The sequence below is a fragment of the Saimiri boliviensis genome, chromosome 1 (assembly GCF_048565385.1).
Source record: "Saimiri boliviensis isolate mSaiBol1 chromosome 1, mSaiBol1.pri, whole genome shotgun sequence".
Taxonomy (NCBI): Eukaryota; Metazoa; Chordata; class Mammalia; order Primates; family Cebidae; genus Saimiri; species Saimiri boliviensis.
Genome location: NC_133449.1, coordinates 76,814,917 through 76,842,776, shown reverse-complemented (window position 1 = coordinate 76,842,776; position 27,860 = coordinate 76,814,917). Strand labels below are relative to the sequence as shown.

The window sequence follows — 27,860 nt, the reverse complement described above, 5'->3', positions numbered from 1 at the left end:
TCCCTCTTCATAGCAGAGATGGTGTCTCTGGACATTTTCCAACAGCAGGGTCCCTGAGTGAGTGTAGCGGCGCCAGCCCGGCTTCGCGGAAGCAGCTTTCAGGTCTCCTACAGGGGCAGGTTTATGAGCATGCGCAGAGGATTTTCCGTTAGGGGCGCGGCTCTTTGGAGCATGCGCACACAAACTTTCCGCCAGGAATCAAGCCGAACTTGCACGCACAGATGTTAGGTAGGTTCCAGGCGAGCTAATTGGGAACGTGCGGCGTCAGGTCCGGGGTCTTGTTGACATCGTCCGACAGTCTGTTAAAATCTTTCTTTGGCCGGATTCCAGACTCGTGGAGGAAAGGCAGGTATATTCGTTTTATAACAGGAGTTTTAGCGTCTTCTTTCCTTGGATAAGTTTTTCCAAATATAAATATATTAAATATTCATTTAAAAATATCTAAGAATTAAGCAGCAGTCAATTAGACAAATAGGCAAAGGACTGGCGTACAAAGTTCATAGAAAACTAGTAGTTACAAATAGACTTTAAATATATGAAAAGATGCCTAGCTTCGTGTTTTTGTGGTTTATTTTTATTTTTATTTATTTTATTTTTTTTTTTTTTGAGACGGAGTTTCGCTCTTGTTACCCAGGCTGGAGTGCAATGGCACGATCTCGGCTCACCGCAACCTCCGCCTCCTGGGCTCAGGCAATTCTGCCTCAGCCTCCTGAGTAGCTGGGATTACAGGCACGCGCCACCATGCCCAGCTAATTTCTTGTATTTTTAGTAGAGACGGGGTTTCACCATGTTGACCCGGATGGTCTCGATCTCTCGACCTCGTGATCCACCTGCCTCGGCCTCCCAAAGTGCTGGGATTACAGGCTTGAGCCACCGCGCCCGGCTATTTTTTGTTTTTATGTTTTCTGTTTGTTTGTTTGTTTATTTGTTTGTTTATTTTTTGCCATGGAGTCTCACTGTGTTGCCCAGGCTGGAGTGCAGTAGCACAATCTTGGCTCACTGCAACTTCTGCCTCCCGGGTTGAAGCGATTCGCCCTCCTCAGCCTCCCGAGTAGTTGGGATTACAGGCACGCGTCACCATGTCTGGCTAACTTTTTAACTTTTGTATTTTTAGTAGAGATGCGGGGGGCGGGGGGGGGTCACTATGTTGGCCAGGCTGGTCTCGAACTCCTGATCTCAGATGATCCACCTGCCTCAGCCTCCCAAAGTGCTGTGATTACAGGCGTGAGCCACAGCACCTGGCCTGCTTTTTTTTTTTTTTTTTTCTTTTTCTTTTTTTGAGACAGGTGGCACGATCACTGCTCACTGCAGCCTCCACCTCCTAGGCCCAAGCAATCCTCCCACCTCAGTTTCCCCAAGTACTGGGATTACAGGCCAGCTTCAGTTTTAATAAAAATGCAAATCATCGTGATTGGCAAACACTGAAACGTTTGGCAATATACTGGATATAGGAGGATGTAAGGGAAACAAAGGCCGAGTTACAGTGCTATAGGAGAGCGGAATGCAGCAATCCTTGGTGGTTATCAAAACCATCCTGAATAATATTTGCATTTTGATCCAACAATCCCACTTTGGGGAATTTTGCCTCCAAATACACTTGCTTACATATGAAGTGATATGTATATGAGGTTATTGAATGTAATACAAAAAGATTGGAAACTATGTGAGTATCCATTAGAGGACTGATATTATAAACTATAGTACATATGCAAAATGGAGCATTAAGCAGCTATGAAAAAGAGTGAGGAATCAGTTCCCAACATACTAATGTGGAACTATCTCTAGCATATCTTACTAAGTGAAAAAAGCCTAGATGCCAAACAGTATATTAATTATGCCTTTTGTGTAGGAAAGGATAAATGAGAGTACATGATTCTTATTTCCACATAAATTCTGATCATGGTTTCTTATGAGACGGAGGGTAAGACTTGAGATAGGGTGAGAGACTTCTCAATGTATTCCTCATTATAATATATTGTTTTTTGAATTATGTGAATGCTGTTCATTAAAAACAAAAATAAGATTACAGTAACTTTTTTTTTTAAGCTAGAAATGTATAATATTAAAAGTGGAGGTGGGTGTGTGGCTCACACCTGTAATCTCACCACTTTGGAAGACTAAGACAGGAGGATTCCTTGAGCACAGGAGTTTGAGACCAACCTGGGCAACACGGTGAAAACCCGTGTCCCCAAAAACCAAACCCCAAAATTAGATGGGAGTGGTGGTGGGTGCCTCTAATCCCAGCTACTGGGGAGGCTGAGGTTGGAGGATTGGTTAAGCCCAGGAGGTGGAGGTTCCAGTGAACTGAGATCCTGCCACTGCACTCCAGCCTAGGTGACAGAGAGACTGTCCAAAAAAAGAGAGATAATAGAGAAAGAAAAAGGTGAAATTATGGGAGATCTTTCTTTCTTTCGGATATTTCTTTTCTTTCCTTACCTTTTATTTTTTCTTTTCTTTTCTTTCTTTTGAGTCAGGGTTTTCCTTCACCTGACCTTTGGTATTTGAACAACAACAGCAAAAAGACAAACAGGGTTTCCTGTTGCCAGACTGGACTGCAGTGGCACGATCACAACTCACTGCCCGGGCTCAGGCAGTTTGCCTGCCTGCACCTCCTAAAGTGCTGGGATTACAGGGGTGAACCACTGTTCCCAGACAAGAATATTATTTTACATGTTTTTACACACACAGATTCTTCCAAAGTGTTAGACCAATTTACATTTCCATCTGCAGTATAGAAAAGCTCCTTCCCCTTGCTGCATGTCCTTACCAATTCTTAGAATTGACAGACTACTTTTTTGGTCAATCTTGTGGGTATAAAATATTATCTGATTGTGTTTTCACTTTGCATTTCTGTGGTCATTAGCGAGGTGAACCTCTTTTCTTATATTTGTTGCCCATTCACGCTTTGTCTTTTAAGAAGTACCTTTTTTCTGTTTTGCTTTTCCCTTTTATTTATAGGAGTTAAAAAAAATGTATTCTAGGCCGGGCATGGTGGCTCATAACTGTAATCAGCACTTTGGGAGGCTGAGAACGGGTGGATCATTTGAGGTCAGGAGATTGAAACCATCCTGGCCAACAAGGTGAAACTTGGTCTTTACTAAAAATACAAAAATTAGCTGGGCATGGCGGCACATGCCTGTAGTCCCAGCTACTCGGAAGGCTGAAGCAGGAGACTCACTTGAACACAGGAGGAGGAGGTTGCAGTGAGCCGAGATCACACCACTGCACTCCAGCCTGGCGACAGAGCGAGACTCTGTCTCAAAAAAAAAAAAAAGTATTCTATGTGTTGATCCTTTAAAGATTATTTGTGTGGCAAATATTTTCTACCAGTCTGCGGTTGCCTTTTGTTTGAAACTGAGTCTCTCTCTGTCACCCAGGCTGGAGTGCAGTGGTGTGATCTCGGCTCACTGCAACCTCCACCTCCTGGGTTCAAGCAATTCTTCTGCCTTAGCCTCCCGAATAGCTGGGACTACAGGTACCTGCCACCATGCCCAATGCCTGGCTAATTTCTTTTTGTATTTTTAGTAGAGATGTTGGCCAGGCCTGTCTCAAACTCCTGACCTTAGGTGATCCACCTGCCTCAGCCTCCCAAAGTGCTGGGATTACAGTGTGGGTTACCTTTTAACATAATTTCTGTTTTGTTTTTAACGTTGGAAAGGAATATATACATATTTTTTGATATGGAGTTTCGCTCTTGTTGCCCAAGCTGGAGCACAATGGTGCCATCTCGACTTACTGCAACCTCTGCCCCCCATGTTCATGCAATTCTCTTGCCTCAGCCTCCCAAGTAGCTGGGATTACAGGTGCATGCCACCACACTGGTCTAATTTTTGTATTTTTAGTAGAGGCAAGGTCTCACCATGTTGGCCAGGCTGGTCTTGAAATCCTGACCTCAGGTGATCCACCCACCTCCGCCTCCCAAAGTGCTGGAATTATAGCATCAGCCATTGTACCTGACCTGGAAAGGAATACTTTAAAATTATTTTTATTGTTTTACTTGTTTTGGAAATAGAGGAGAGTTTTTTTTAACTAATTTTAAAATCTGACACTAATGTTTATTACTCACTTGGATATCCTCTTGTGTGAAGTGCCTGTCAAGTCTTTTGCTCATCTTCTATTATCTTGTTGGTTTACAAGAGTTCTTTATATATTCTGAATACATGTCCTTTGTATGTGAATAGTCTTTGGCTTTTTTTTGTTGTTTGAGATGGAGTCTCCCCCTGTCACCCAGGCTGGAGTGCAATGTCACGATCTTGGCTCACTGCAACCTCTGTCTCCTAGGTTCAAGTGATTCTCGTGCCCCAGCCTCCTGAGTAGCTGGGATTACAGGTGCATGCCACCACACCTGGCTAATTTTTGTATTTTTAGTAGAGATGGGGTCTCATCATGTTGGCCAGGCCGGTCTTGAATTCCTGGGCTCAAGTGATCCGCCTGCTTCGGCCTCCCAAAGTGCTGGGATTATAAGCATGAGCCACTGTACCTGGCGTTTTTTTTTTTTTTTTTTTAATTCCAAAGACTTCAAAACTCTATGTTTACTTCTGAAAGATGGCTAGGTACATTAGTGATGTCAGAGAAATGTAATCCAATCAGAAATGAGATAATTCAGGATTGGGTGTTAGTGTCTGTGAGGCCCATCTAGTCAACCCTTTTCCTGGAGTGTGACCATTTGAACTTCAACCTGGATCCTGAGCATTTTCCCTGAATTCATGTTCCCCTAGTGTCACGAATCTGTCCAAAGCTCTGTTCAGCTTTTCAGCTATGTCTTCTGAAATTGGAAGATTGGCAGAGCCGAAATACAGGGCTCAAATATCTGAATTTCCATCTTTCTGACTTTTTATTGATTAAAAATACTGTTTTTCTTTTTTTTTTCAGACAAGGTCTCACTCTGTCACCCAGACTGGAGTGCAGTGGCACAACCTTAGCTCACCGCAACCTCCACCTCCCAAACTCAAGTGATTTTCCTGCCTCAGTCTTTTGAATAGCTAGGATTACAGGCACCCGTCACTACTGCCCAACTAATTTTTGTATTTTTAGTAGAGACAGGGGTTTCACCATGTTGGCCAGGCTGGTCTCAAACTCCTGACCTCAAGTAATCCATCTGCCTCAGTCTTCCAAAGTGCTGTGATTACAGGCATGAGCCACTGTGCCTGGCCAAAAATTATGTTTCTTGATATTTAATGGCTGTACATATTTTTTTTGGGGGGGGTACGTGTGCTATTTTGATAATATGTATTTATTTTATTTTTTTTTAATTTTTATTTATTTATTTATTTTTTTGAGACGGAGTTTCACTCTTGTTACCCAGGCTGGAGTGCAATGGCGCGATCTCGGCTCACCGCAACCTCCGCCTCCTGGGTTCAGGCAATCCTCCTGCCTCAGCCTCCTGAGTAGCTGGGATTATAGGCACGCGCCACCATGCCCAGCTAATCTTTTGTATTTTTAGTAGAGACGGGGTTTCACCATGTTGACCAGGTTGGTCTCGATCTCTCGACCTTGTGATCCACCCGCCTCGGCCTCCCAAAGTGCTGGGATTACAGGCTTGAGCCACCGCGCCCGGCCGATAATATGTATTTAATAGTAATGGTCATATCAGGTAATCACCTCAAACATTTATGTTTTCTTTGGTAGGCACATTACAGTTCTTCTAGCTACTTTGAAATATATAATAAATTATCATTAACTATAATTTTCCTATTGTGCTATTGAATACTAGAACTTATCCTTCTATCTAACTAAATTTTTGTCCCATTAACCAACTTCTCTTTATCTCCTCTTCCCTCTTCCCTTCCCAGCCTCTGGTAACCACCAGTTTACTCTTTGTCTCCATGAGATCTACTTTTTAGCTCTCACATATGAATGAGAAGATTTGATATTTGTGTTTTGTGCCTGGCTTATTTCACTTACCATAATGACACCTGTTCTATCCATGTTGCTGCAAATGAGAGGATTTCATTCTAATATTCTGTTGTGTATATCTACCATGTTATATTTATCCATTCATCTGTTGATTATATATCTTAGCTATTTGTGAATAGTGCTGCAATAAACATGGGAATTCAGGTATCTCTTCAATATTTTGCTTTTCTTTCTTTTGGGCATATACTCAGCAGTGAGAGTGCTACATCATATGGTACTTCTATCTTTATTTTTTGTTTTTGGTTTTTTGAGGCAGAGTCTCGCTGTGTAGCCCAGGTTGGAGTGCAGTGGAGTGATTTGGGCTCACTGCACCTTCGCCTTTCAGGTTGAAGTCATTGTCCTGTCTCAGCCTCCCAAGTATCTGGGATTATAAGTGTGCACCACTATGCCTGGCTAATTTATATATATATATATATATATATATATATATATATATATATATATTTTTTTTTTTTTTTTTTTGAGACTGAGTCTTGCTCTATTGTGGAAGCTGGAGTGCAGTTGCACGATCTCATCTTTTTTTTTTTTTTTTGAGACAGAGTTTCTCTCGTTACCCGGGCTGGAGTGCAATGACACGATCTCGGCTCACCGCAACCTCCGCCTCCTGGGTTCAGGCAATTCTCCTGCCTCAGCCTCCTGAGTAGCTGGGATTACGGGCACGTGCCACCATGCCCAGCTAAATTTTTTGTATTTTTAGTAGAGGTGGGGTTTCACCATGTTGACCGGGATGGTCTCGATCTCTTGACCTCGTGATCCACCCACCTCGGCCTCCCAAAGTGCTGGGATTACAGGCTTGAGCCACCGTGCCCGGCCTAATTTTTATATTTTTAATAGAGACAAGGTTTCACCATGTTGGCCAGGCTGGTCTTGAACTCCTGACCTCAAGTGATCTGCCTGCCTCGGCCTCCCAAAATGCTGAGATAACAAGTGTGAGCCACTGCACCCAGCCCTATTTTTAGTTTTTTAAGGAGCCTTCATACAGTTTTCCATAGTGATTGTACTACTTTATGTAGTCCCACTAATAGTGGGAATATATTCCCCGTTATTCTGACCGGCACTTGTTATTTTTGATAATGGCTTTTTTGATAATACCTATTTTAACTTGGGTGAGATGATATCTCATTGTGGTTTTGATTTGCATTTCCCTAATGATTAATGATATTGAGCATTTTTTCATATACCTGTTGGGCATTTGTGTGTCTTCTTTTGAGAAATGTCTCCTCAAGGTCCTTTGCCCACTTTTAAATTAGATTTTTTAATCTTTTGCTATTGCGTTGTTTGAGTTTCTTATATATTCTGGTTATTAATCCCTTATAGAATGGATAGTTTGCAAATATTTTCTCCTATTCTATAGAGTGTCTCTTCTCTTTGTTGTTTCCTATGCTGTGCAGAAGCTTTTTAGCTTGATATTTGTCTATTTTTGCTTTGGTTGCCTGTGCTTTTGAAGTCTTACCAAAAAAATCTTGGCCCAGATCAGTGTTGTATAGCATTTCCCCAATGTTTTCTTCTTTTTTTTCAAGACAGAGTCTTGCTCTATTGCCCAGGATGGAGTGCAGTGGCACAGTCTCGGCCCACTGAAACCTCCACCTCCAGGGTTCAAGTAATTCTCCCCTCTCAGCCTCCTGAGTAGCTGGGACTACAGGCACATTTTTGTATTTTTAGTAGAGATGAGGTTTCACCATATTGGTGAGGCTGGTCTTGAACTCCTGACCTCAGATGATCTGCCTGTCTTAGCCTCCCAAAGTGCTGGGATTATAGGTGTGAGCCACTGTGCCCGGCCCCTAATATTTTCTTCTAGTAGTTTCATCATTTGGGGTCTTTATTGAAATATTTCATCTATTTTGAGTTGGTTTTTGTATATGGTGAAAGACAGGGATCTAGATTCATTCTTCTGTATATGGATATCAAGTTTGCCCAGCACTACTTATTAAAGAAGACGGTCCTTTCCCAAATGTGTGTTCTTGGCATCTCTGTCAAAAATGAGTTGGCTATAACTGGATGGATTTATTTCTGGGCTCTCCATTCTGTTCCACTGATCTGTGTGTCTACTTTTATGCCAGTACCATGCCGTTTTACTATTGCTCTGTAATATTATTTAAAGTCAGGTAATATTATTTCTTCAGTTTTGCTCTTTTTGCTTAGTATAGCTTTGGCTGTTCTGTCAAGGACTTTCTTTCATTTCTTTCATTCTTTAGAGAAAGAGTCTTGTTGTGTCACGCCAGGTTGGAGTGCAGCAGAGCTATCACAGCTCACTGCAACCTGGAACTCCTGGGCTCTAACGATTCTCTTGTGTCAGCCTCCTGAATAGGTGGGACTATAGGGGTATGCCACCACACCTGGGTAATTTAAAAAAATATTTTGTTGGCTGGGTGCAGTGCCTCACGCTTGTAATCCTAGCACTTTGGGAGGCCGAGGTGAGTGGATTACCTGAGGTCAGGAGTTCGAGACCAACCTGAGCAACATAGCAAAACCCTGTCTCTACTAAAAATACAAAAATTAGCCAGGCATGGTAGTGGGTGACTGTAATCCCAACTACCCAGGAGGCTGAGGCAGGAGAATTGCTTGAACCCAGGAGATGGAGATTGCAGTGAGCCAAGATCCAGCCATTGCACTGCAGCCTGGGTGACAGTAAAACTCTGTCTCAAAAAAAAAAAAAAAAAAAAAAAGGGCTGGGCGTGGTGGCTCATGCCTGTAATCCCAGCACTTTGGGAGGCTGAGGCAGGCAGATCATGAGGTCAGGAGATTGAGACCAGCCTGACCAATGTGGAGAAACCCTAGCTCTACTGAAAATACAAACTTAGCCAGGTGTGGTGGTGCATGCCTATAATCCCATCTACTCGAGAGGCTGAGGTAGGAGAATCATTTGAACCCAGGAGGCGGAGGTTGCAGTGAGCCAAGATTGCACCATTGCACTCTAGCCTGGACAGCAAGAGTGAAACTCCATCTCATAATTGTAGTGGCTGGGCATGGTGACTCAAACCTGTAATCTCAGTACTTTGAGAGGCCAGCTGGGCAGATCACCTGGGGTTAGGAGTTTGAGACCAGCCTGCCAACATGGTGAAACCCCGTATCTACTTAAAAAATGCAAAAATAAACCGGGTGTGGTGGCACATGCCTGTAATCCCAGCTACTCAGGAGGCTGAAGGAGGAGAATCACGAATCCAGGAGGTGGAGGTTGCAGTGAGCCAAGATCGTGCCATTGTACTCTAGCTGGGTGACAAGACCAAAACTCCATCTCAACAAAAAAAAATTCTTGTTATTGAAATGGGGTCTCACTATATTGCTCAGGCTAGTCACTATATTGCACAAATTCCTGGGTTCAAGGTATAGTCTCACCTTGGCCTCCCAAAGTGTTGGAATTACAAACATGAGCCACTGTCCCCAGCCTGTCTTTCTCTGTCTCTCTCTGTCTCTCTCTGTCTCTCTCTCTCTCTCTCTCTCTCTTTCTTTTTCAGAGTCTTGCTCTGTTGCAACCTCCACCTCCCAGGTTCAAGCAACTGCTGTGCCTCAGCCTCCTGAGTAGTTAGGATTACAGGCATGTGATCACATCTGACTAATATTTGTATTTTTACTAGAGATGGGGGTCTCACCATGTTGCTCAGGCTGGTCTCAAACTCCTGACCTCAAGTGATCCTCCTGCCTTGACCTCCCAAAGTACTGGGATTATATGGGTGAGCCTCTGTGCCAGACCAAGCCTTAAATTTTCAACTGATGTACTTGAGCATAGTTTTCTAAAATCATAGAGAGGTAGATGAATTTTAAAAACCTGGTTATTTTTCCATACAGTTTCCCCATAGTCTCCATTGAAATGATGGAGCTTTATTGTGTGGTTTCACATGTTCCTCTGACCCTTATGTTTACTCTACACTGGTAGATTTAGAGACTTGTTGAGATTCAGATTCAAATGTTTTCAAGGAAGTGGGGCAAGACTACTATACAGGTGATGATGTGTAATTCCATCAGGAGACACATAGTTCCTAGTTTGTCTTTTCTGTGATGTTAACAGCAGTGCCTAGATCCACTGACTCCTGATGAACTCTAAAATACTGGAATTCCAGTGTGGTTCTCTCTGTTTCTTGTCTAAAATATGTTTGTTTTTTTTTTTTTTTTTTGATACAGGCTCACTCTGTCACCCATGCTGGAATGCACTGTTGTGATCATGGCTCACTGCAGCCTCTACCTCCTGGGCTCAGGCAATCCTCCCACCTCAGCCTTTTGAGTAGCTGGGACTACATGCACCCGCCACCATGCCCAGCTAATTTTCTTATTTTTTGTAAGACGGAGGTCTCTCCATGTTGCCCAGGCTGGTCTTGAACTCTTTAACTCAAATGGTCTTCCCAACTCCGCCTTCCAAAGTCCTGGGATTAGAGGCACATAAGCTGCCATGCCTGGCCCTTCTTTTCAAATATATATTTGACTTCCTTTCAGATGTATTTTTGTCAGAACGCTTTTTAAAAATAGCCTGTGAGTTTTGCTGACTTTTGAAAAGATCCACCTTCCTCACCTCTGCTGAGCATCAGGATATTCTATCTTCCCTGAGTGTAACAGATTTCTTCACCCTTGCTTACAAGGCAAATCCCAAAGTGGGTTTTGGACATACTCAGTTATAGAAGAAAGCCTATAGTTGTGATATGTTAAGAAGTGCGATTTAGTGGTTATTATTGATTCTATGGGTTGGTTTAGGTCAGCTGAACGGTTGTTCTATCTCACTTGGCATTGGCTGGGATTGCTCATTTGGGGCAAGAATTTAAAAGATGACTTTATTCATATTTGGAGCCTCATGGGAGCTGCTCTCTCCAGCTAGATGGTCAGACTTCCTACCTGGTACCTCAAGGCTTCAGGAGGATGAATGCAAAAAAGCTACCCTGTCTCTTAAGGGCTTGGCCTGAATTGGCGCAGTGTTTCTTCTGTCACATTCTAGTGGTTTAAGCAGGTCACAGGCCAGCTCAAGTTCAAGGAGAGGGGAAGCAACTTCCCTTCTCAATGGGAGAAGAGACATGTACACACAGGATGGGAGGAATTGCTGGCCGTCATCCTTGCCTATAAGCTACCACCAAAAGAAAAGTGTGGGGTGCACATTTTTGCTTTGAAAATGTAAGTGAGGTTATTCACCTTTTAAGATGAACAAAATGCCATTTAAGAAACAAAACTCACCTTAGGAACTGTACGGGTAAAGCATTTAGAAATCATATGTAAGCCGGGCGTGGTGGCTCAAGCCTGTAATCCTAGCACTTTGGGAGGCTGAGGCGGGTGGATCACGAGGTCAAGAGATCGAGACCATCCTGGTCAACATGGTGAAACCCCGTCTCTACTAAAAAATACAAAAAATTAGCTGGGCATGGTGGCGCGTGCCTGTAATCCCAGCTACTCAGGAGGCTGAGGCAGGAGAATTGCCTGAACCCAGGAGGCGGAGGATGCGGTGAGCCGAGATCGTGCCATTGCACTCCAGCCTGGGTAACAAGAGCGAAACTCCATCTCACAAAAAAAAAAAAAAAAAAAAAAAAAAAAAAGAGAAATCATATGTAAAGAATTTTATAGTTGAGAGGAAAGAAGTTGTTAGTGAATGGACATCTGAATTGAGGAGGGATGTGAAGGGGAGGCATACAGTCTATGAAAGAAGGGTTTAGCAATGCTGTTTCTCTTGAAACAGAGAGAAGGAGCCGAGTAAGTGTTCCTCACCTGAACCCCAACTAAGAGAATGGAATTCAAGGTCTGGCAAATATTGTTCTTGGTTTGTTGGTATAGAAACCACAGAGAGGGGAGTGTTCCCTGACTCACCCCTCCAGCATGGGAGAAGCAACAAAAATAGAAGGAGAATGGGGGTCCAAGAAGCTCCATGTATGTTTTTTTTTCTTGAGACGGAGTCTCGCTCTGTCACCAGGCTGGAGTGCAGTGGCGCAATCTCAGTTCACTGCAATCTCTGCCTCTCGGGTTCAAGTGATTCTTCTGACTCAGCCTCCTGAGTAGCTGATTCTTCTGACTCAGCCTCCTGGGTGTATAGTTGCATGCCACCGCACCCAGCTAATTTTCGTATTTTTAGTATAAACGGGTTTTCACCATGATAGCCAGGCTAGTCTCAAACTCCTGACGTCAAATGATCCGCCTGCCTCAGCCTTCCAAAGTCCTGGGATTACAGATGTGAGCTACCGCACCTGGCCAACAACCAAGTCTTAAAGGATTGAGAGGTGGGACAGGTAAAGGGTTGAGTATTAAGTTTATTCATGTTATTGTGCTACCACCACCACTGTTCATCTCTAGAACTTTTTCATAATTCTAAACTGAAACTCTACAGCCATTAACACTGATTTCCCATTTCTCCCTCCCTGCAGCACCTGTTAACCATGATTCTGTTTTCTGTGTCTATGAATTTGACTATTTCAGATACCTCATATAAATGAGAAATCATACATGTGACCTATTGTGACTGGCTTACTTCATTCAGCATTATGCCCTCAAAATTCATCCATGTTATAACATGTATCAGAATTTCATTCCTTTTAAAGCTGAATAGTATTCTATTGTGTGTATATGCCACAATTTTTTTTTTTTTTGAGACAGAGTCCTGCTCTGTCGCCCAGGCTGGGGTGCAGTGGCGCAATCTCAGCTCACTGCAACCTCCATCTCTGAGGTTCAAGCGAGTCTCCTGCCTCAGTCTCCCAAATAGCTGGGATTACAGGTGCCTGTCAGTATGCCCAGCTAATTTTTGTATTTTTAGTAGGCACGGGGTTTTGCCACATTGGCCAGGCTGGTCTCGAACTCCTGACCTCAGGTAATACACCCACCTTGGCCTTTCAGAGTGTTGGGATTACAGGTGTGAGCCACTGCCTCCACCACCACATTTTATCTATCCATCCTTCAACGGACATTTGGGTTTTTTCACCTTTTGGTTATTTTGAATAATTCAGCCATAAGCAAGGGTGTACAAATATCTGTTTGAGTCCCTGCTTGCAATTCTTTGTGTATATACCCAGAAATGGAATTATTCCATCATATGGTAATTCTTTTTTTTTTTTTTTGAGACGGAGTTTCACTCTTGTTACCCAGGCTGGAGTGCAATGGCGCGATCTCGGCTCACCGCAACCTCCGCCTCCTGGGTTCAGGCAATTCTCCTGCCTCAGCCTCCTGAGTAGCTGGGATTACAGGCACGCACCACCATGCCCAGCTATTTTTTTTTGTATTTTTAGTAGAGACGGGGTTTCACCATGTTGACCAGGATGGTCTCGATCTCTTGACCTTGTGATCCACCCGCCTCGGCCTCCCAAAGTGCTGGGATTACAGGCTTGAGCCACCGCGCCCAGCCCATATGGTAATTCTTTACTTAATTTTTTGAGCAACTGCCATACTGTTTTCCACAGTGACTGTACCATTTTACATTCCAACCAACAATGCACAAGGGTTCTAGTTTCTCGATATTCTCGCCAGTACTTTTTTTTTCTTTTTAAAGTAATAGCCCCTCAATTAGGTGTGAGATGGTATCACATTGTGGTTTTGATTTGCACTTCCCTAATGATTAGTGATGATAATTTTTTCATGTGCTTATTGGTCATTTGTATATCTTCTTTTGAGAAATATCTTGAAATCATTTGCCTGTTTCAAAATTGGGTTTGTTGTTGTTGCTGTGTTGTAGGAGTTCTTTATATATTCTGGATATCAGTCCATTAATACATTATGTGATTTGCAAATATTTTCTTACCATGGAATATGTTAGTTATAGGATTTTCACATATGGCTTTTATTATGTTGAGGTAGTTTACTTATTTTCCTCATTTCTTGAGTGGTTTTATCATGAAAGGGTGTTAGATTTTTGTCAAGTGCTTTTTCTGCATCAGTTGAGATGATCATGTGGTTTTTTTTAACCTTTATTCTGCTAATGTGATGTATTATATTGGTGGCTTTTTGTGTATTAAACCATCTTTGCATTCCAGGAATAAGTTCCACTTGGTCATGGTGTGTAATCCTTTTAATATGCTACTGAATTTGGTTTCCTAATACTTTGTTGAAGACTTTTGCATTCAATATTCATAAAGGATATTTGTCTGTAGCTTTCTTTTCTTTTAGTGGCTTTGGCATCAGGGTAATGCCAGCTTCATAGAATGACTAGTAAGTGTTCCCTCTTCAATTTTTTGAAAGATTTGAGAAACATTGGTGTTAGTTCTTTGTTAAATGTTTGGTAGAATTTCACAGTGAAGCCTTGGGCTAAGGGCTAGAGAGAAGGATTTCATAAGAAGGAAGTAGACCAATTGTTCATGGTCTGTGAATGAAGCAATAAAAGAAACAGGCCCAGATTAGGAAAGGAAAGATGGTGTTTGGAGAGTAAAGAGAAAATCCTTTCCAAGAGAATGGTCAAGACAGTCCCACATGGCCTCTAACTTGGACCTCTCAGAGGAGGGGAAGAACAGGCAACAGCCTTGTTGTTCTCCAGCCTCCAGGTGATGGGCTGAGCTGGACTGGCACTGTGGTCTCTGTTACTCAAGGGCTCCATGATTCTATGATGTCACTGAAGAGAGAAGAATGGGGAACTGGACTCAGCTCCAGCTGCTCTGATTCCACTCTCCTCTGGATCCTGATAGTTTTTGGGGTGAGGGGAGGTGAGCTGCATGATCACACATGTCCTAGCTCAGTCACCCCTCTGGCCACCTCAGCCCCCACCACATTTACGGAGAGAAATTAGCCAGTGTGAGTGAACTCCGCAACAAGCAGAGCATCTTTTATGAAGCTAAACTGACCAAAAGAACAACAATGAAAACAGCCTTTTATTCCTCTGTTTCTAGAAACTTAAAGAACAAGAGAACTACATTCAAATTGAGCTGTAAAAGAGTATTTGGACAATCTGTGATTGTGAGAGTGGATGAATCTTCTAGCTAAACCTATGAGCTTTGAAACCACAGCAATCACTTTCTTCATCATCCTTCTAATTTGCTTCATTTGCATCCTCCTTTTATTGGTGGTCTTTTTATATAAATGGTATAAATCCATGCTGATAATTGGGATCAGATTTCAAGTCACATTAGCAAATGTATCTAGAAATAATGTAAAACAATTTAAAATAGAACAAGTAATAATACCATGGCTATCTACTTTTTTCATTTCAGCATTTTAGAAATGCTGATTTTCTGTTTAAAAGTGAAGTTTCTATGCCACACCTTAAAGTCAGGGCCATTCTTCTTTTTCTGAATTTGTGGCTTTTTTTTTTTTTTTTTTTTTTTTTTTTTTCCAGTTTCCAAGGTAGGAAAGATACAGACACAAAGAAAGCACCTTGTACAGATGCAAACGGAGGTGTAGACTGTGCAGCTGCCAAAGTGGTGACAAGCAATCCAGAGGACCATGAAAGGTGAGTGTGGCACAGGATATAGCAGAGGCTGTTTTCTGTGTGTTAGTGAGGACGAGGATGCATAATGTTTAAAACTCTATGGACTGATTTTCTAGGGTCTTAATGCAAGTTGTGAACTTGAATGTGCCAATGAGGCCTGGCATTCTTGTCCAAAGACAGAGTAAGGAAGTGTTGGCCACATCCTTAGAAAACAGAAGAGATATGGAGGCAGAAGAGGAGAACCAAATAAATGAGAAGCAAGAGACTGAGAATGCTGGAGAAACTGGTCAAGAAGAGGTGATATGTTTTTCTACTCTCAAGGGGCAGATTTAGAATTTGTCTGATTGAAAAGAAGGTAAATTCCTTAGCTAGTTATACCTAATAGGAGATGGAGTTGCCTGTAACTTAGGTTTGTAGGTAGAATGACTCCGATGCCCACAGTCATTTAAGCCATTCTGGTTGCTTATCAGTTCTTGTTACTAAACCATTACATATGCCAAGTCTAGAAACTTGTTCAGTCTTCATTCTTACATTTGTCTTTTTCTTAATAATTCCTCTTCAGTTTGTTTTTCTCAAAATTCTAGAATCTTAGAGCTGTTAAGAGATCATCTAGGGATCCATCGCTCTCCTGTTTCCAGTGAAAAAACAAAATGAATTGTTTACCTCTCCAGTGTGGTCAAGCTCAGGCCCAGATTGCAGCTCCCTGTGCTAGTTACAAGGTCCTACAACAGCACACAACATGGCTGGAGCCTTCCTGAGTTTTATGTCTGGGACTCCCTAACATGAACAACTCACATGCCCTCCTACCCCATGGCCAAGCCCAGTCCACGACAGAATGATGGTTCAGGTGGCTCTTGGGTTTGACCACTTTGTGGAGAGAATTACATGTCACCAAATGTTATTTGAATATGTCAGTGTATGCTTTTATAGCCATAAAAATGTGAAAATGTAATCATGATGGATTATTGCTGCTTTCCTATATCATTTGGAAATGCTTTTTCTGTTTTTTGTTAACAGTGTATGTATAATTTTAAAAGCAACGGATGTCATAAATTGATTATTTGTTTATATTGTTTGTCCTTATTCTCTTGCAGGATGATGGTTTGCAGAAAACACACACAGCTGTCACTAGAACTCCTTCAGTTGTTGAAAGCCAAAAAAGACCTTTAAAAGGAGTGACATTTTCTAGGGAGGTAATTGTTGTGGATCTTGGGAATAAACACCCTATACCTCAAAGCTATACTCGAGAACATAAAGAGAGAAAATGAAGCTCCAAAAAGGGTAAGAGTGAAAGAAAATGTAACCTTTAACTAACATTGAAATGACTAAGAGTACAAAAAATCATGTTGAAACAGCAAAACAATGGAGAATTAAGCAAATAAATATAGTATATTACCTTTTTGCAGAAAGGAGTGGGTCACAGGCAAAATTCTGTAAGTAAAATACTCAGAGCTTGAATATAGTTTTTTAAAATTCAAATCTGGGTTCAAGGAATTGATTATATTGCACTTAAAACTGTCTACTTGGCTAGGCGCAGTGGTTCACGCCTGTAATCCCAGCACTTTGGGAGGCCGAGACGGGCAGATCACAAGGTCAAGAGATCAAGATCATCCTGGCTAACACGGTGAAACTTCATCTCTACTAAAAATACAAAAAATTAGCCAGGCGTGGTGGTGCACGCCTATAGTCCCAGCTATTTGGGAGCCTGAGGCAGAAGAATCGCTTGAACCTGGGAGGCAGAGGTTGCAATAAGATGAGATCGTGGCCGGGCACGGTGGCTCAAGCCTGTAATCCCAGCACTTTGGGAGGCCGAGGCGGGTGGATCACAAGGTCAAGAGATCGAGACCATCCTGGTCAACATGGTGAAACCCCGTCTCTACTAAAAATACAAAAAAGTAGCTGGGCATGGTGGCATATGCCTGTAATCCAAGCTACTCAGGAGGCTGAGGCAGGAGAATTGCCTGAACCCAGGAGGCGGAGGTTGCGGTGAGCCGAGATCGCGCCATTGCACTCCAGCCTGGGTAACAAGAGCGAAACTCTGTCTCAAAAAAAAAAAGATGAGATCGTGCAACTGCACTCCAGCTTCCACAATAGAGCAAGACTCAGTCTCAAAAACAAACAAACAAACAAACAAAAAAAAAAACGCACAAACAACTGTCTACTCAAACACTGTTCTAGCATGTGAATAAAGTGGTTTGTGTTTGTACAGATGCCTATTAGGTACATCATATTCAAGGGGGATTTTTAAAAGTAATGCATGTTCTGATTATAAGCATTCATGACCAAATAACATTGCAGCTGTCATCATGGAAGCTTCCATAACTGTGGTCTTCTACTATATAATCCCCATTGAACTGAGTCCTGAAACTTTTCTTATACTGACAACTGCTTTTTAAAAATTGGTACAGACTGGTCACAGTGACTCATGCCTGTAATCCCAGCACTTTGGGAGGCCAAAGCAGGTGGATCCCCTGAGGTCAGGAGTTCGAGACCAGCCTGGCCAACATGGTCAAACCCCATGTCTACTAACAATATAAAAATTAGCCAGCCATGGTGGCATGCCTCTGTAATCCCAACTACTTGGGAGGCTGAGGCAGGAGAATCACTTGAACCTGGGAGGCAGAGGTTGCGGTGAGCTGAGATTGCGCCAATGCACTTCAGCCTGGGTGACAGAGTGAGAATCCATCTCAGAAAAAAACAAAAGCAACAAACAAACAAAAACACAAACTGCTAGCAACAACAAAACATCCTATTACTTTAGGCAAATCCTAAGATTATACTATCCTTGATTTCATTGGTTTAAAATTTTCTGTGCATGTGTGGAATATGACAGTACAGACTGGTAGGACACCATCCACACAGCTGCAGGACACATTTGTGAAATGTGTAAGGGGCTCTGAGAGAGAAAAAGCAGGAAATGTAGCATTTGATTCAGGGGCCTAGTCCATTTTCATGTGGATTTTCCATAAATGTTTGTGGAATGATTGGGAATATAAGTGACAAAATATTTTAGTATGTGGAACTATTACCAAATGGGGTGTATTAACACCCTCTGCTGAGGGGCATGTCAGTGTGGGCTGGGACCATCCCACTGTGAGGAGGAAAAGAGACTTAGACAAGTGGAAGGATTAGATAGACAAGACAAGCAGCCGGGAAAGAACATGAGTCAAGGCAAGAAGGTGAGGACGTGTATTGGGTTTGGTTGTCGCCAGTTGCCTGGCGCTGAAGTTGGATGTAGAGGAGAGTTGAGGGGCAACAGTGAAGCGTGGTGAGAAGTCAAAGTGAAGTTCACTGAGGACCCTAGGTTAAGGGTATAGGGTGGGAAATGGATCCAAACTCTGTGGACTGTGGGGAGGGTGCCCGTAGAAATATTCAGTCTCTACAAGCATTAAATTTTTTATCTTTCACCTGATAATACTAAATTAAAAAGAGTTTTCATTTCAGTAAAATATATATAACATAAAACTTGCCAACCTAACCATTTATTTTATTTTATTTTTTGAGACAGGGTCTCACTCTGTTGCCCAGGCTGGAGTGTAGTGGCACAATCAAGGCTCATTGTAGCCATGACCTCCAGGGCTTAAGCAGTCCTCCCAACTCAGCCACCAGAGGAGGTGGGACTACAGGCACATGCCACCAGGCCCAGCTAACTTTTGTATTTTTTGCTGAGACAGGATTTCAGCATGTTGCTCAGGCTGGTCTCAAACTCCTGAGCTCAAGCAATCCATCCACCTTGGCCTCCCAAAGTGCTGGGATTATAGGTATAAGCTATCACGGCTGGCTTCATCTTAGCCATTTTTAAGCGTACAGTTCAATAATGTTTTAAGTACATTCACATTGTGGTGCAAGTGTCACCACAGTTTTATAGAAGTTCCAATAGAGGAAAATGATGGGAAAATTGGCCATCAATACCTATAACCATATAGGCACATGGAATCCGAGAAAGCCATCCAGATCACGACTATAATGTGAACAGCAGCACAGTCAACAGAAGAGCAACTGGCATTTGAATTTTATTGGTTCTAAATGTCCATTTGAATTTTATTGGTTCTATGCTTTTGTTTGTATTTGATTTTTAAATTTCTTTTAGTTTTAAAGTTGGATGAAAGCTCTTAGGTTAGGGAGTTCATATCCAAATATATACATTTTTGAGACGGAGTCTTACTCTGTCACCCAGGCTGGAGTGCAGTGGCACAATCTCGGCTCACGGCAACCTCCACCTCCTGGGTTCAAGCAATTCTTCTGTCTCAGCCTCCCGAGTAACTGGGACTACAGGCATGCGCCACCATGTAGTAGAAATGGGGTTTTACCATATTGGACAGGCTGGTCTCAAACTCCTGACCTCGTGATCTGTTGGCCTTGGCCTCCCAAAGTGCTAGGATTACAAGTGTGAGCCACTGCGCCCAGCCAGGTTTCTACATTTTTTTTTTTTTTTTTTTGAGATGGAGTTTCACTCTTGTTGCCCAGGCTGGAGTACAATGGCGCGATCTCGGCTCACGCAACCTCCGCCTCCTGGGTTCAGGCAATTCTCCTGCCTCAGCCTCCTGAGTAGCTGGGATTACAGGCACGTGCCACCATGCCCAGCTAATGTTTTGTATTTTTAGTAGAGACAGGGTTTCACCATGTTGACCAGGATGGTCTTGATCTCTTGACCTTGTGATCCACCCGCTTCGGCCTCCCAAAGTGCTGGGATTACAGGCTTGAGCCACCGCGCCCGGCCTCTACATATTTTTAAGTTGCACTATAATAAATAATCTTAGGCAATAATGGAAGAAGTCCATGAGAGCGTTCCACCAGGATTAAGTTACTGAGGATTAGCAGCTAGGAGGTGGTAAATGGAGATGGCTACAATGTCAGTTCAGGTTTGAAGGATGTGGACCTGGACTAGGAGTTGGCAGAATGTAATGAGAAGATGAAGAAAGAGTAAGGCACATCACTTACTCCTCCCAGATGTGGGAGGAGTGAGAGGAAGTTGCAAAGATGGCTCCTGAGTTTGGATACCTGCGAGACCCTCAGAAATAGGAAGGTCCAGAGAAGTGACTAGAGCAAAAAGATTAGGCAAGTTTTAGCTCTGTTGAATTTGAAGTATTGGCTAGAGATGCAATTGAAGATGCTCTGTGGACAGTGAAGCTGTAGGGCTCCATGTTTCTGTCTCCTAAGCTATGGCTGTAGAGAAAAATTGAGCAATTTTTTCTCAATGCCTGTTGGTGTTTCTCTTGCAAAGGTGGAATTAAAGTTGCCACTTTACCCTTTAATTAGCTGTTGGTCCAGCGACTTTCTTCAAATGACTACTCCAGACAGGATATATCACCCAAAAGCCAAAAGGGCAAAGCTTGATAAAGCTTGGATTACTTAAAAAATTTTTTTTGCTTAGTAAAAAAAACAGCATAAAGTCAAAACCTCAACAACAAACTGGGAAAGCCTGTTTTTAAAACACTTTTATACTGAAATAATTTCAAATTTATGGAAGAGTTCCAAGAGTAGTACAAAGAACTTCACTCAGATTCCTCAGTTAACAGTTTACCACAATGGTATAATCATTTTATCTCTCCATATATACATATTTACATTTTTACAGCGTTTGAGCGTAAGATGCAAACATTATGTATCATTCGTCCTTGGTACTTCAGCACATATTTCTGAAAATCTGTGACATCCTCCCAGATAACTGCAGGTCAACCATCAATTAAGATCAATTCACTATTACCATCTATCTTATCCACAGTCCCCATTCAAAATTTGCCAGTGTTCCAATTTAATATATATATTAAATATATATGTATGGAAGAACATGTATATAGATACACCCCTTCCATCATGTTCTGGTGGTGAGAAGCAAGTCACTAAGTCCAGCCCATGTTCAAGGGCAAGATTTCCTTTAGAAGGGGAAAGTTTCCAAAAAGCAGTGGACCACAATATCCATTTCTGTAGCTGTCTATCCTTATAAAAGACCATGAGCTCACACCAGCACTTCCAATTCCAATCCAATAGGGCTTATTCTAGCTTTACCCACTCCATATTTGTAACCCCCTTCGCTAATAATGAGAAATTTGGCTTCCCTTATGCTCAGCTTACTTACTTATTGCTCAATCCTCTGTTTTTCTACCAAACACAGGGTCAAGTATCCTTAGCTCCAGCATTATTGACTTTGGTGATTCTTATGCTGGGAAACCGTTTTTTTGTTTGTTTTTTTTTTTTTAAATTTATGACCAAAGGTTGATTTCCTTATAAAGAAATGATTGCCGGGTGCGGTGGCTTACACCTGTAATCCCAACACTTTGGGAGGCCGAGGCAGGTGGATCACGAGGTCAAGAGATCGAGACCATCCTGGTCAACATGGTGAAACCCCATCTCTACTAAAAATACAAAAAATTAGCTGGGCATGGTGGCACGTGCCTGTAATCCCAGCTACTCAGGAGGCTGAGGCAGGAGAATTGCCTGAACCCAGGAGGCAGAGGTTGCGGTGAGCCAAGATCGAGCCATTGCACTCCAGCCTGGGTAACGAGCGAAACTCCGTCTCAAAAAAAAAAAAAAAAGAAATGATTAAGAACATTCAGATACATAAGAAATTATTTCACCCACAGGAATAAGAAAATATGAATCACCTAGTTTTAATTTGGCAAAAATACATATAGACAGAAAGATAAATGGCCAAAAAAATTTATTTTTATGATGCTCACCTGACTTCATAAAAATAAATTGAAACAATAAGATGATTTTTTTAATCAAACTGTCAAATATTAGAAAGATGGCTAATACTGGTGAAGGGTTAAAGAGGAGGAGGAAAATAATTCTCATTAGAAAAAGTAATTGACCCTCGAACAACATGGGCTTGCACTGTGTGGGCCCTCTATGTGCAGATTTGTTTCAGTAAAAGTGACTCTGAGTGTGCACCTGCCTCTCCTCCCTCCCCTTCTACCTCCTCTACTTCTTCTGCCTCTGCCACCCCTGAAACAGCAAAACCAACCCCTCTTCTTCCTCCTCTTCAGCCTACTCAGCATGAAGACAATGAGGATGAAGACATTTATGGTGATCCACTTCCAGTTAATGAATAGTAAATATGTTTTCTCTTCCTTATGATTTTCTCTCTTTTTTTCTTTTTGAGATGGAGTCTATTGCCCAGGCTGGAGTACAGTGCCATGATCTTGGTTCACTGCAACCTCTGCCTCCCAGGGTCAAGTGATTCTCCCACCTTAGCCTCCCAAATAGCTGGGATTACAGGCACTCGCTATCATGCCTGGCTAATTTTTATATTTTTGTAGAGGCAGGATTTCACCATGTTGGCCAGGGTGGTCTTGAACTCCTGACCTCAAGTGATCCACCCTCTTTGGCCTCCCAAAGTGCTGGGATTACAGGTGTGAGCCACCATACTTGGCCCTCCTTATGATTTTCTTAGTAATACTTTCTTTTCTCTGGATTACTTTATTCTAAGAATATGGTAAATATGCATAACATACAAAATATGTGTTGATCAACTTTTCTAGATAAAGCTTCCAGCCAACAGTAGGCTAGTAGTAGTTAGGTTTTGGGGGAGCCAAAAGTTATATACAAATTTCTGACTATGTGGAGGAGTTCAGTGCCCCTTAAACCCCATGTTGTACAGGGGTCAACTGTGTAAGTTGGTAAATCTTCTGGAGGGTAACTGGGCAGTTAACTATTAAAATTGAAAGTATATGCACCTTTCTATCCAGCATGCCACTGGCTAGAATGTACCCTGTGATACACTTTCAATACTTTACTCATGTATAAACTTGCTTGTTTCCTCCAAGTGAGGTTCAGGGAAAGAGAAAGAGGAAGAAGGAAAGAGCGAGCAAGAGTAGAGAGGTAGGCAATACACCAGCAAGAAGATGGTGAGTCTTGACTGGGCACAGTGGCTCATGACTGTAATCCCAGCACTTTTGGAGGCTGAGGTGGGTGGATCACCTGAGGTCAGGAGTTCAACACCAGCCTGGCCAACATGGTGAAACTCCATCTCTACTAAAAATATAAAAATCAGCTGGGCATGGTGGCAGGCACCTGTAATCCCAGCTACTCGAGGCTGAGGCAAGAGAATCACTTGAACCTGGGAGGTGGAGGTTGCAGTGAGCCAAGACTGCACCACTGCACTCCAGCCTGGGCAACAGAGCAAGACTATGTCTCAATTAAAAAAAAAAAAAAAAAAAAAGGCCAGTCTTTTGGTTACCTAACCCTGTAAGGAACATCCCATCACTTTTGCTCTATTCTGTCTATCGGAAGCAAGTTGCCAGGTCTGGCCCACACTCAAAGGGAGGGGATTACAGAAGAGCACAAACACCAAGAGGGAGGGATAGGTGAGGGTCATCTTAGAGGCTGCCTGCCACAGAGACTCAGGTTGGTACTGCCCCAGGTGATGAGGAAAGCAAACGTCAATTCTCTCGGGAAGTACTTGACTTCAGAAGAGGTGAAGAGCAGTTTTAAGACACTGCCAAGTGAAGGTTCTCACTGATTTGAGAGCTATTAAAATGTCTATGCCATGTGCAGTGGCTCACACCTAAAATCTCAGTGATTCAGGGGGCTGGGGCGGGAGGATCACTTGAGCCCAGGAGTAAGAGACTGAAGTGAGCTGTGATCACACCACTGCACTCCAACCTGAGTGACAGAGTGAGATCCTGACTCTTAAAAAAGTCTGTGATACAATTTACTGACAGAGGGGACTCTCTTGAGTGGTGAAGGAGACAACAAGGAAGTTTTGCAGAGGAAGAAACTAAAGAATTGGTGCTGTAGGCTTAGATGGAAAGGGCCCACCAGGCAAAGCATCCTGAAAGTGCAAAGGCACAGGTGTACTGGAGAGCCCAGGTAGACTGCTGTGTGGAGTGCAAGCAATGTTGTGACACAAAATGGGCTGGAAGGGCAGGCTGGGCCAGACCTCCAGTGAGCCATGCTAAGGGGGTGGGCATGGGGAGCCACTGACCAATGTTAAGCAGAAAAGCAGTTATATTAGAGAGATTGCATGAGGCTTCGTGGGGGCTGGACTGGAGGGGAAAGAGACTAGCAGGACAGAGACCATTAGGAAGACCTTGCAAGGATCCAAGCAAAGATCCATTTGTGCCCAGCTGGCTTCTTCTTAATTGTCTTCAGCTCAACAATCCTTCATATTTTGGTCTCCCACAGTTACTAGTAGTGGAATCTAATCCCAATGCAGACAGATGTAACGCTATTTCCATTTCACAAACAATGAAGTACATAGAGATTAAGGAACTTGCCTAAGGTCACTCATTTGGTAAGTGGCAGAGCCAAGACTAGAATCCAAACACTGGGCTTTAGAGCCTGCCAGTGTGGGCAGCCGGTGTAGGGCACCGCTGCTGGAGGAGACGCAACTCAGCACGTCTGCTTCACTGATAGTATAAAAAGACTTCACGCTGGCTTTTGCTCCCACCTCAAAATGTCCTCATTTTTGTCTTCTCACCCATTCTGCTTTGTGCCCATCCTACTTTTCACTCGTTCCTTTCCTAACTTGCACATCTTTGATGATGTGATCCTTCTTTGGTCTGGAAGGAACTCTTCCCATCTCTCTACCTGTTGAAATTCCATTCATCCATTAAGGCCCAGTTCTTTTATATCCCTCCCACAAATGACTTCATCCATTCTTAGGAATTGATGTAGTCAACAAATATTTATTGAGATCTGGTGTGTGCTGGGCACGAGGGATTCTGCAACGTGCAAAACAGATGAACTGTTAGTTGTAAGCTATTGTACTTATCTTTGGGTTTGCTACACCAGTGGCTTTCAAACTTAAAAAAATCGACAGTGTAATTACAATACATCACCACACACACACACACACAGCCCCCAATGATTTAAGAAACAATATTTACCTTTACTATGTGTAACGACTCTGATCATTTAAACTCAGTTCTATTCTATTTCATTAAGATAAAAATGATGGTTGATGCCTCCTGTAAAATTTTACCTCCTCTAAAATTAATTTTATAGGTCACTCATAGCCTATTAATAGGCTGGAACACACTAGTTTGAGAAATACTCATTCCATTATTCACACAGTCATCTAAACAAAGATTTCCTTGGTGCCCACTGTGTTCTGGGCACAGCTCTGGCATCAGGATAAAGAGGAGAAAGAGTACTTGCCCTGAAGGCGAGCAGGCCAGTGAAGAAACAGAGCTTGAGAGCAAAGGCTACACAGTACTATGTGCTCTGGTGGCAGTGTGCTTGGGACATATGTGCATGCTGGTTGCTCAACAAATATTAAGGGAATGAAATCAAACTGAGGGATAGGCACCTAAATTATAAAAAGAAAATGGAATCGTGACTTCCTCAAAAGCAGACCCTTAGCAGCTCATGGGTCTACTGCGATGTGAAACCGACATCCAACTCCTGATTCTCTAGTGCATTGCTAATAAGTCAATCCTGGGTTGAGCACAGTGGCTAATGCCTGCAATCCCAGCACTCCGAAAGGCTGAGGCAGGCGGATCACCTGAGGTCAGGAGTTCAGACCCCCCCCCCCCCCAGCCTGGCCAATGTGGTGAAACCCTGTCTCTATTAAAAAGACAGTAATTAGCTGGTCGTGGTCATGCATGCCTGTAATCCCAGTTACTTGGGAGGCTGAGGAAGGAGAATTGCTTGAACCTGGGAGGTGAGACAGAGGTTGCAGTGAGCCAAGATAATGCCACCACACTCCAGCCTGAATGACAGAGTGAGACTCCATCTCAAAAAAAAGGTCCATCCTGGATACCTGGATATGTACATTTCAAACCCTTTCTCTCAAGACAGAGAAAGTGTAGTGGAGTTAGTTGTGTTTAGAAAAGATGAAAATAATCTGGGTTTACCCCAGCACCGGTAGGTTATGGGAGAAAGGACATACTTGAGAGGATTTTGCATTTCTTCCCCCAAAGCCTGTCAGTGTTGTCACCCTCACTTGCTGCAGGTAAGCTGCCCTGGGAAGTCATCCACTTGCCACCTCCCTTGCACCCTCTCCCAAATCAAACCAATCAAAACCAAGGTGGGTAGAGAAACATCCATTCTGATCCTTGTCCTTGGGTCTTCCTATTGCAGGCTCATCCTTTGGACTCATCTCTTCCCATGGCTTCTGGGACAAGGCTGCACCACCTGTCCCTCTTTTCACCAGCTGATTCCCACCAGCGGATGAAAACATTTAAAGGGAAAAGGCAAAATCTCCCTTCATCCACGTCCCTATTTCACTGCTGTCCAGTTGTCTTACCTGTCCTTGCATAACATTCCGAAAGCACAGTCTCCACCCTCTCATCTCCCATTCACCTGTCACCCATGACCCAGCTTCTGCCCCATCACTCACTGAAACTGCTCTCTGCAAACGACCCAAGGACCTTCTTTGTTGTTACATCCAATATATATCTCTATGTATCTTTATCATCCGATTCGTACTTTTCCACACTGATGCCAATGGCCACCGCCTCCACCGGGCACCCAGGCTCTGTGATGAAGTGCCTTTGTGGTTGCCTTCCTCCTCCTCAGTCGTTCTTTGCAGGCCCCCTCTTCCCTTGCCTACCTCTTACCTGCTGATTTTTTTTCCAGAGTTCTAGCCCCAGCCCCCTTCCGGCCTCTTTCCATTCTAGTCTCTGAGGGTGCAGTCGCTAACCAAGCCGCAAATTCCAGTGGCTGAAGAAAACGTTTTTCTCTGCTGCACCCCAGTGTCTGACACACTCAGATTCCACTTCTGAACACCGCTCACCCCTTCTCCACCCTGACAAGTCTTCCTCCTTCCAGTTTCTATCTCACCCGTTTCCAATGTTCAAAAGCCTGTAAGAATGATTTTCCTAGAACACGTCTGATCGTGTCATTTCTCCATTTAGGTCGCCTCAGTGGTTGCCCATTGCCTGTACCGCCAAGTCCAAGCTCCTTAGCAGGGGAAACCAGGCTGCTTATGATCAGGCAACCCCACCCTGATGCTCCTTCATGTGACTCTGTTACAGCTGCTTTAGCGAAGTGTGAAAGGTGAAATCAAAACGTCTTTTTATTTTGAGGTCAAAACGCCTTGAAGCAGTGTTTACATGACTGTTGTAGCTTTCTGGAAGATAGTGATGGAACGTGGTAGCTCCGGTAGGCGAGTGGAGACAATGCGCTCTACTCGTGAGTGTATTTCGTGGGTGACCGCAGGCAAGTCAGCACAGGGGAAGAGAACAGCCAGCTGCTTCCACCCTTTCACTGTCCTACTCATTTTTCTGCTAACTACCCATGTACACCCCTGTAACATTGTCCAAATAGTTCGTGCAAAGTTTTTGGTAGAAGCCAAACTTGGTTAAAAGGAATAATTAATACTCCATGATAAAGTGCATCAAGCTGCAGTAACACGTGCTTACAATCACATCATTTGGTCATCTCTAAAGGATTGTTACACGAATACAATGGAAATACTCCTGCAGTAACCTGGGACTAATTGGAAAGGTGCTGGGAGAGCTAGAGACCGCGTCACGGAGAAAACCGCAGCGCGGCAACTCAGACGAAACCCACAAACGGGGTGGCCGGGGTGCGTCGTGGCCCCAAAGGCCGGCCTCCCAGCGACCTGGGCGTTCAAGGCCGTGTCCTCGACGGTCACGTCGCGTCTGCACCGCCAGCTGGGCTCGCAGGCAACCCCTACTCAGCGCCCTCCTTCCCGCCGCCGGAAACCACGAGCCCGTCCCGC

At 43.3% G+C, this 27,860-nt stretch overlaps 1 protein-coding gene across 7 annotated transcripts; it reads left to right on the top strand.

Moving 5' to 3' along the window:
• Window positions 1-143: 143 nt before the first annotated feature.
• On the top strand, window positions 144-27,522 carry C1H2orf74 (chromosome 1 C2orf74 homolog). Of its 7 annotated transcripts, none has more exons than XM_010333571.3 (5): window positions 144-228; window positions 15,134-15,247; window positions 15,343-15,523; window positions 16,321-16,507; window positions 27,031-27,522. In XM_010333571.3, exons 3-4 carry the CDS (start codon window positions 15,350-15,352, stop codon window positions 16,492-16,494), a joined length of 348 nt encoding a protein of 115 aa, XP_010331873.1. In that variant the 5' UTR covers window positions 144-228; window positions 15,134-15,247; window positions 15,343-15,349; the 3' UTR covers window positions 16,495-16,507; window positions 27,031-27,522. The 7 variants fall into 7 exon arrangements, with proteins under 7 accessions (XP_010331873.1, XP_010331870.1, XP_010331872.1 ...); XM_010333568.3 differs by lacking the exon at window positions 27,031-27,522 and adding an exon at window positions 26,255-27,000; XM_010333570.3 differs by lacking the exon at window positions 27,031-27,522 and adding an exon at window positions 22,216-26,240.
• The last annotated feature ends 338 nt before the right edge of the window (window positions 27,523-27,860 follow it).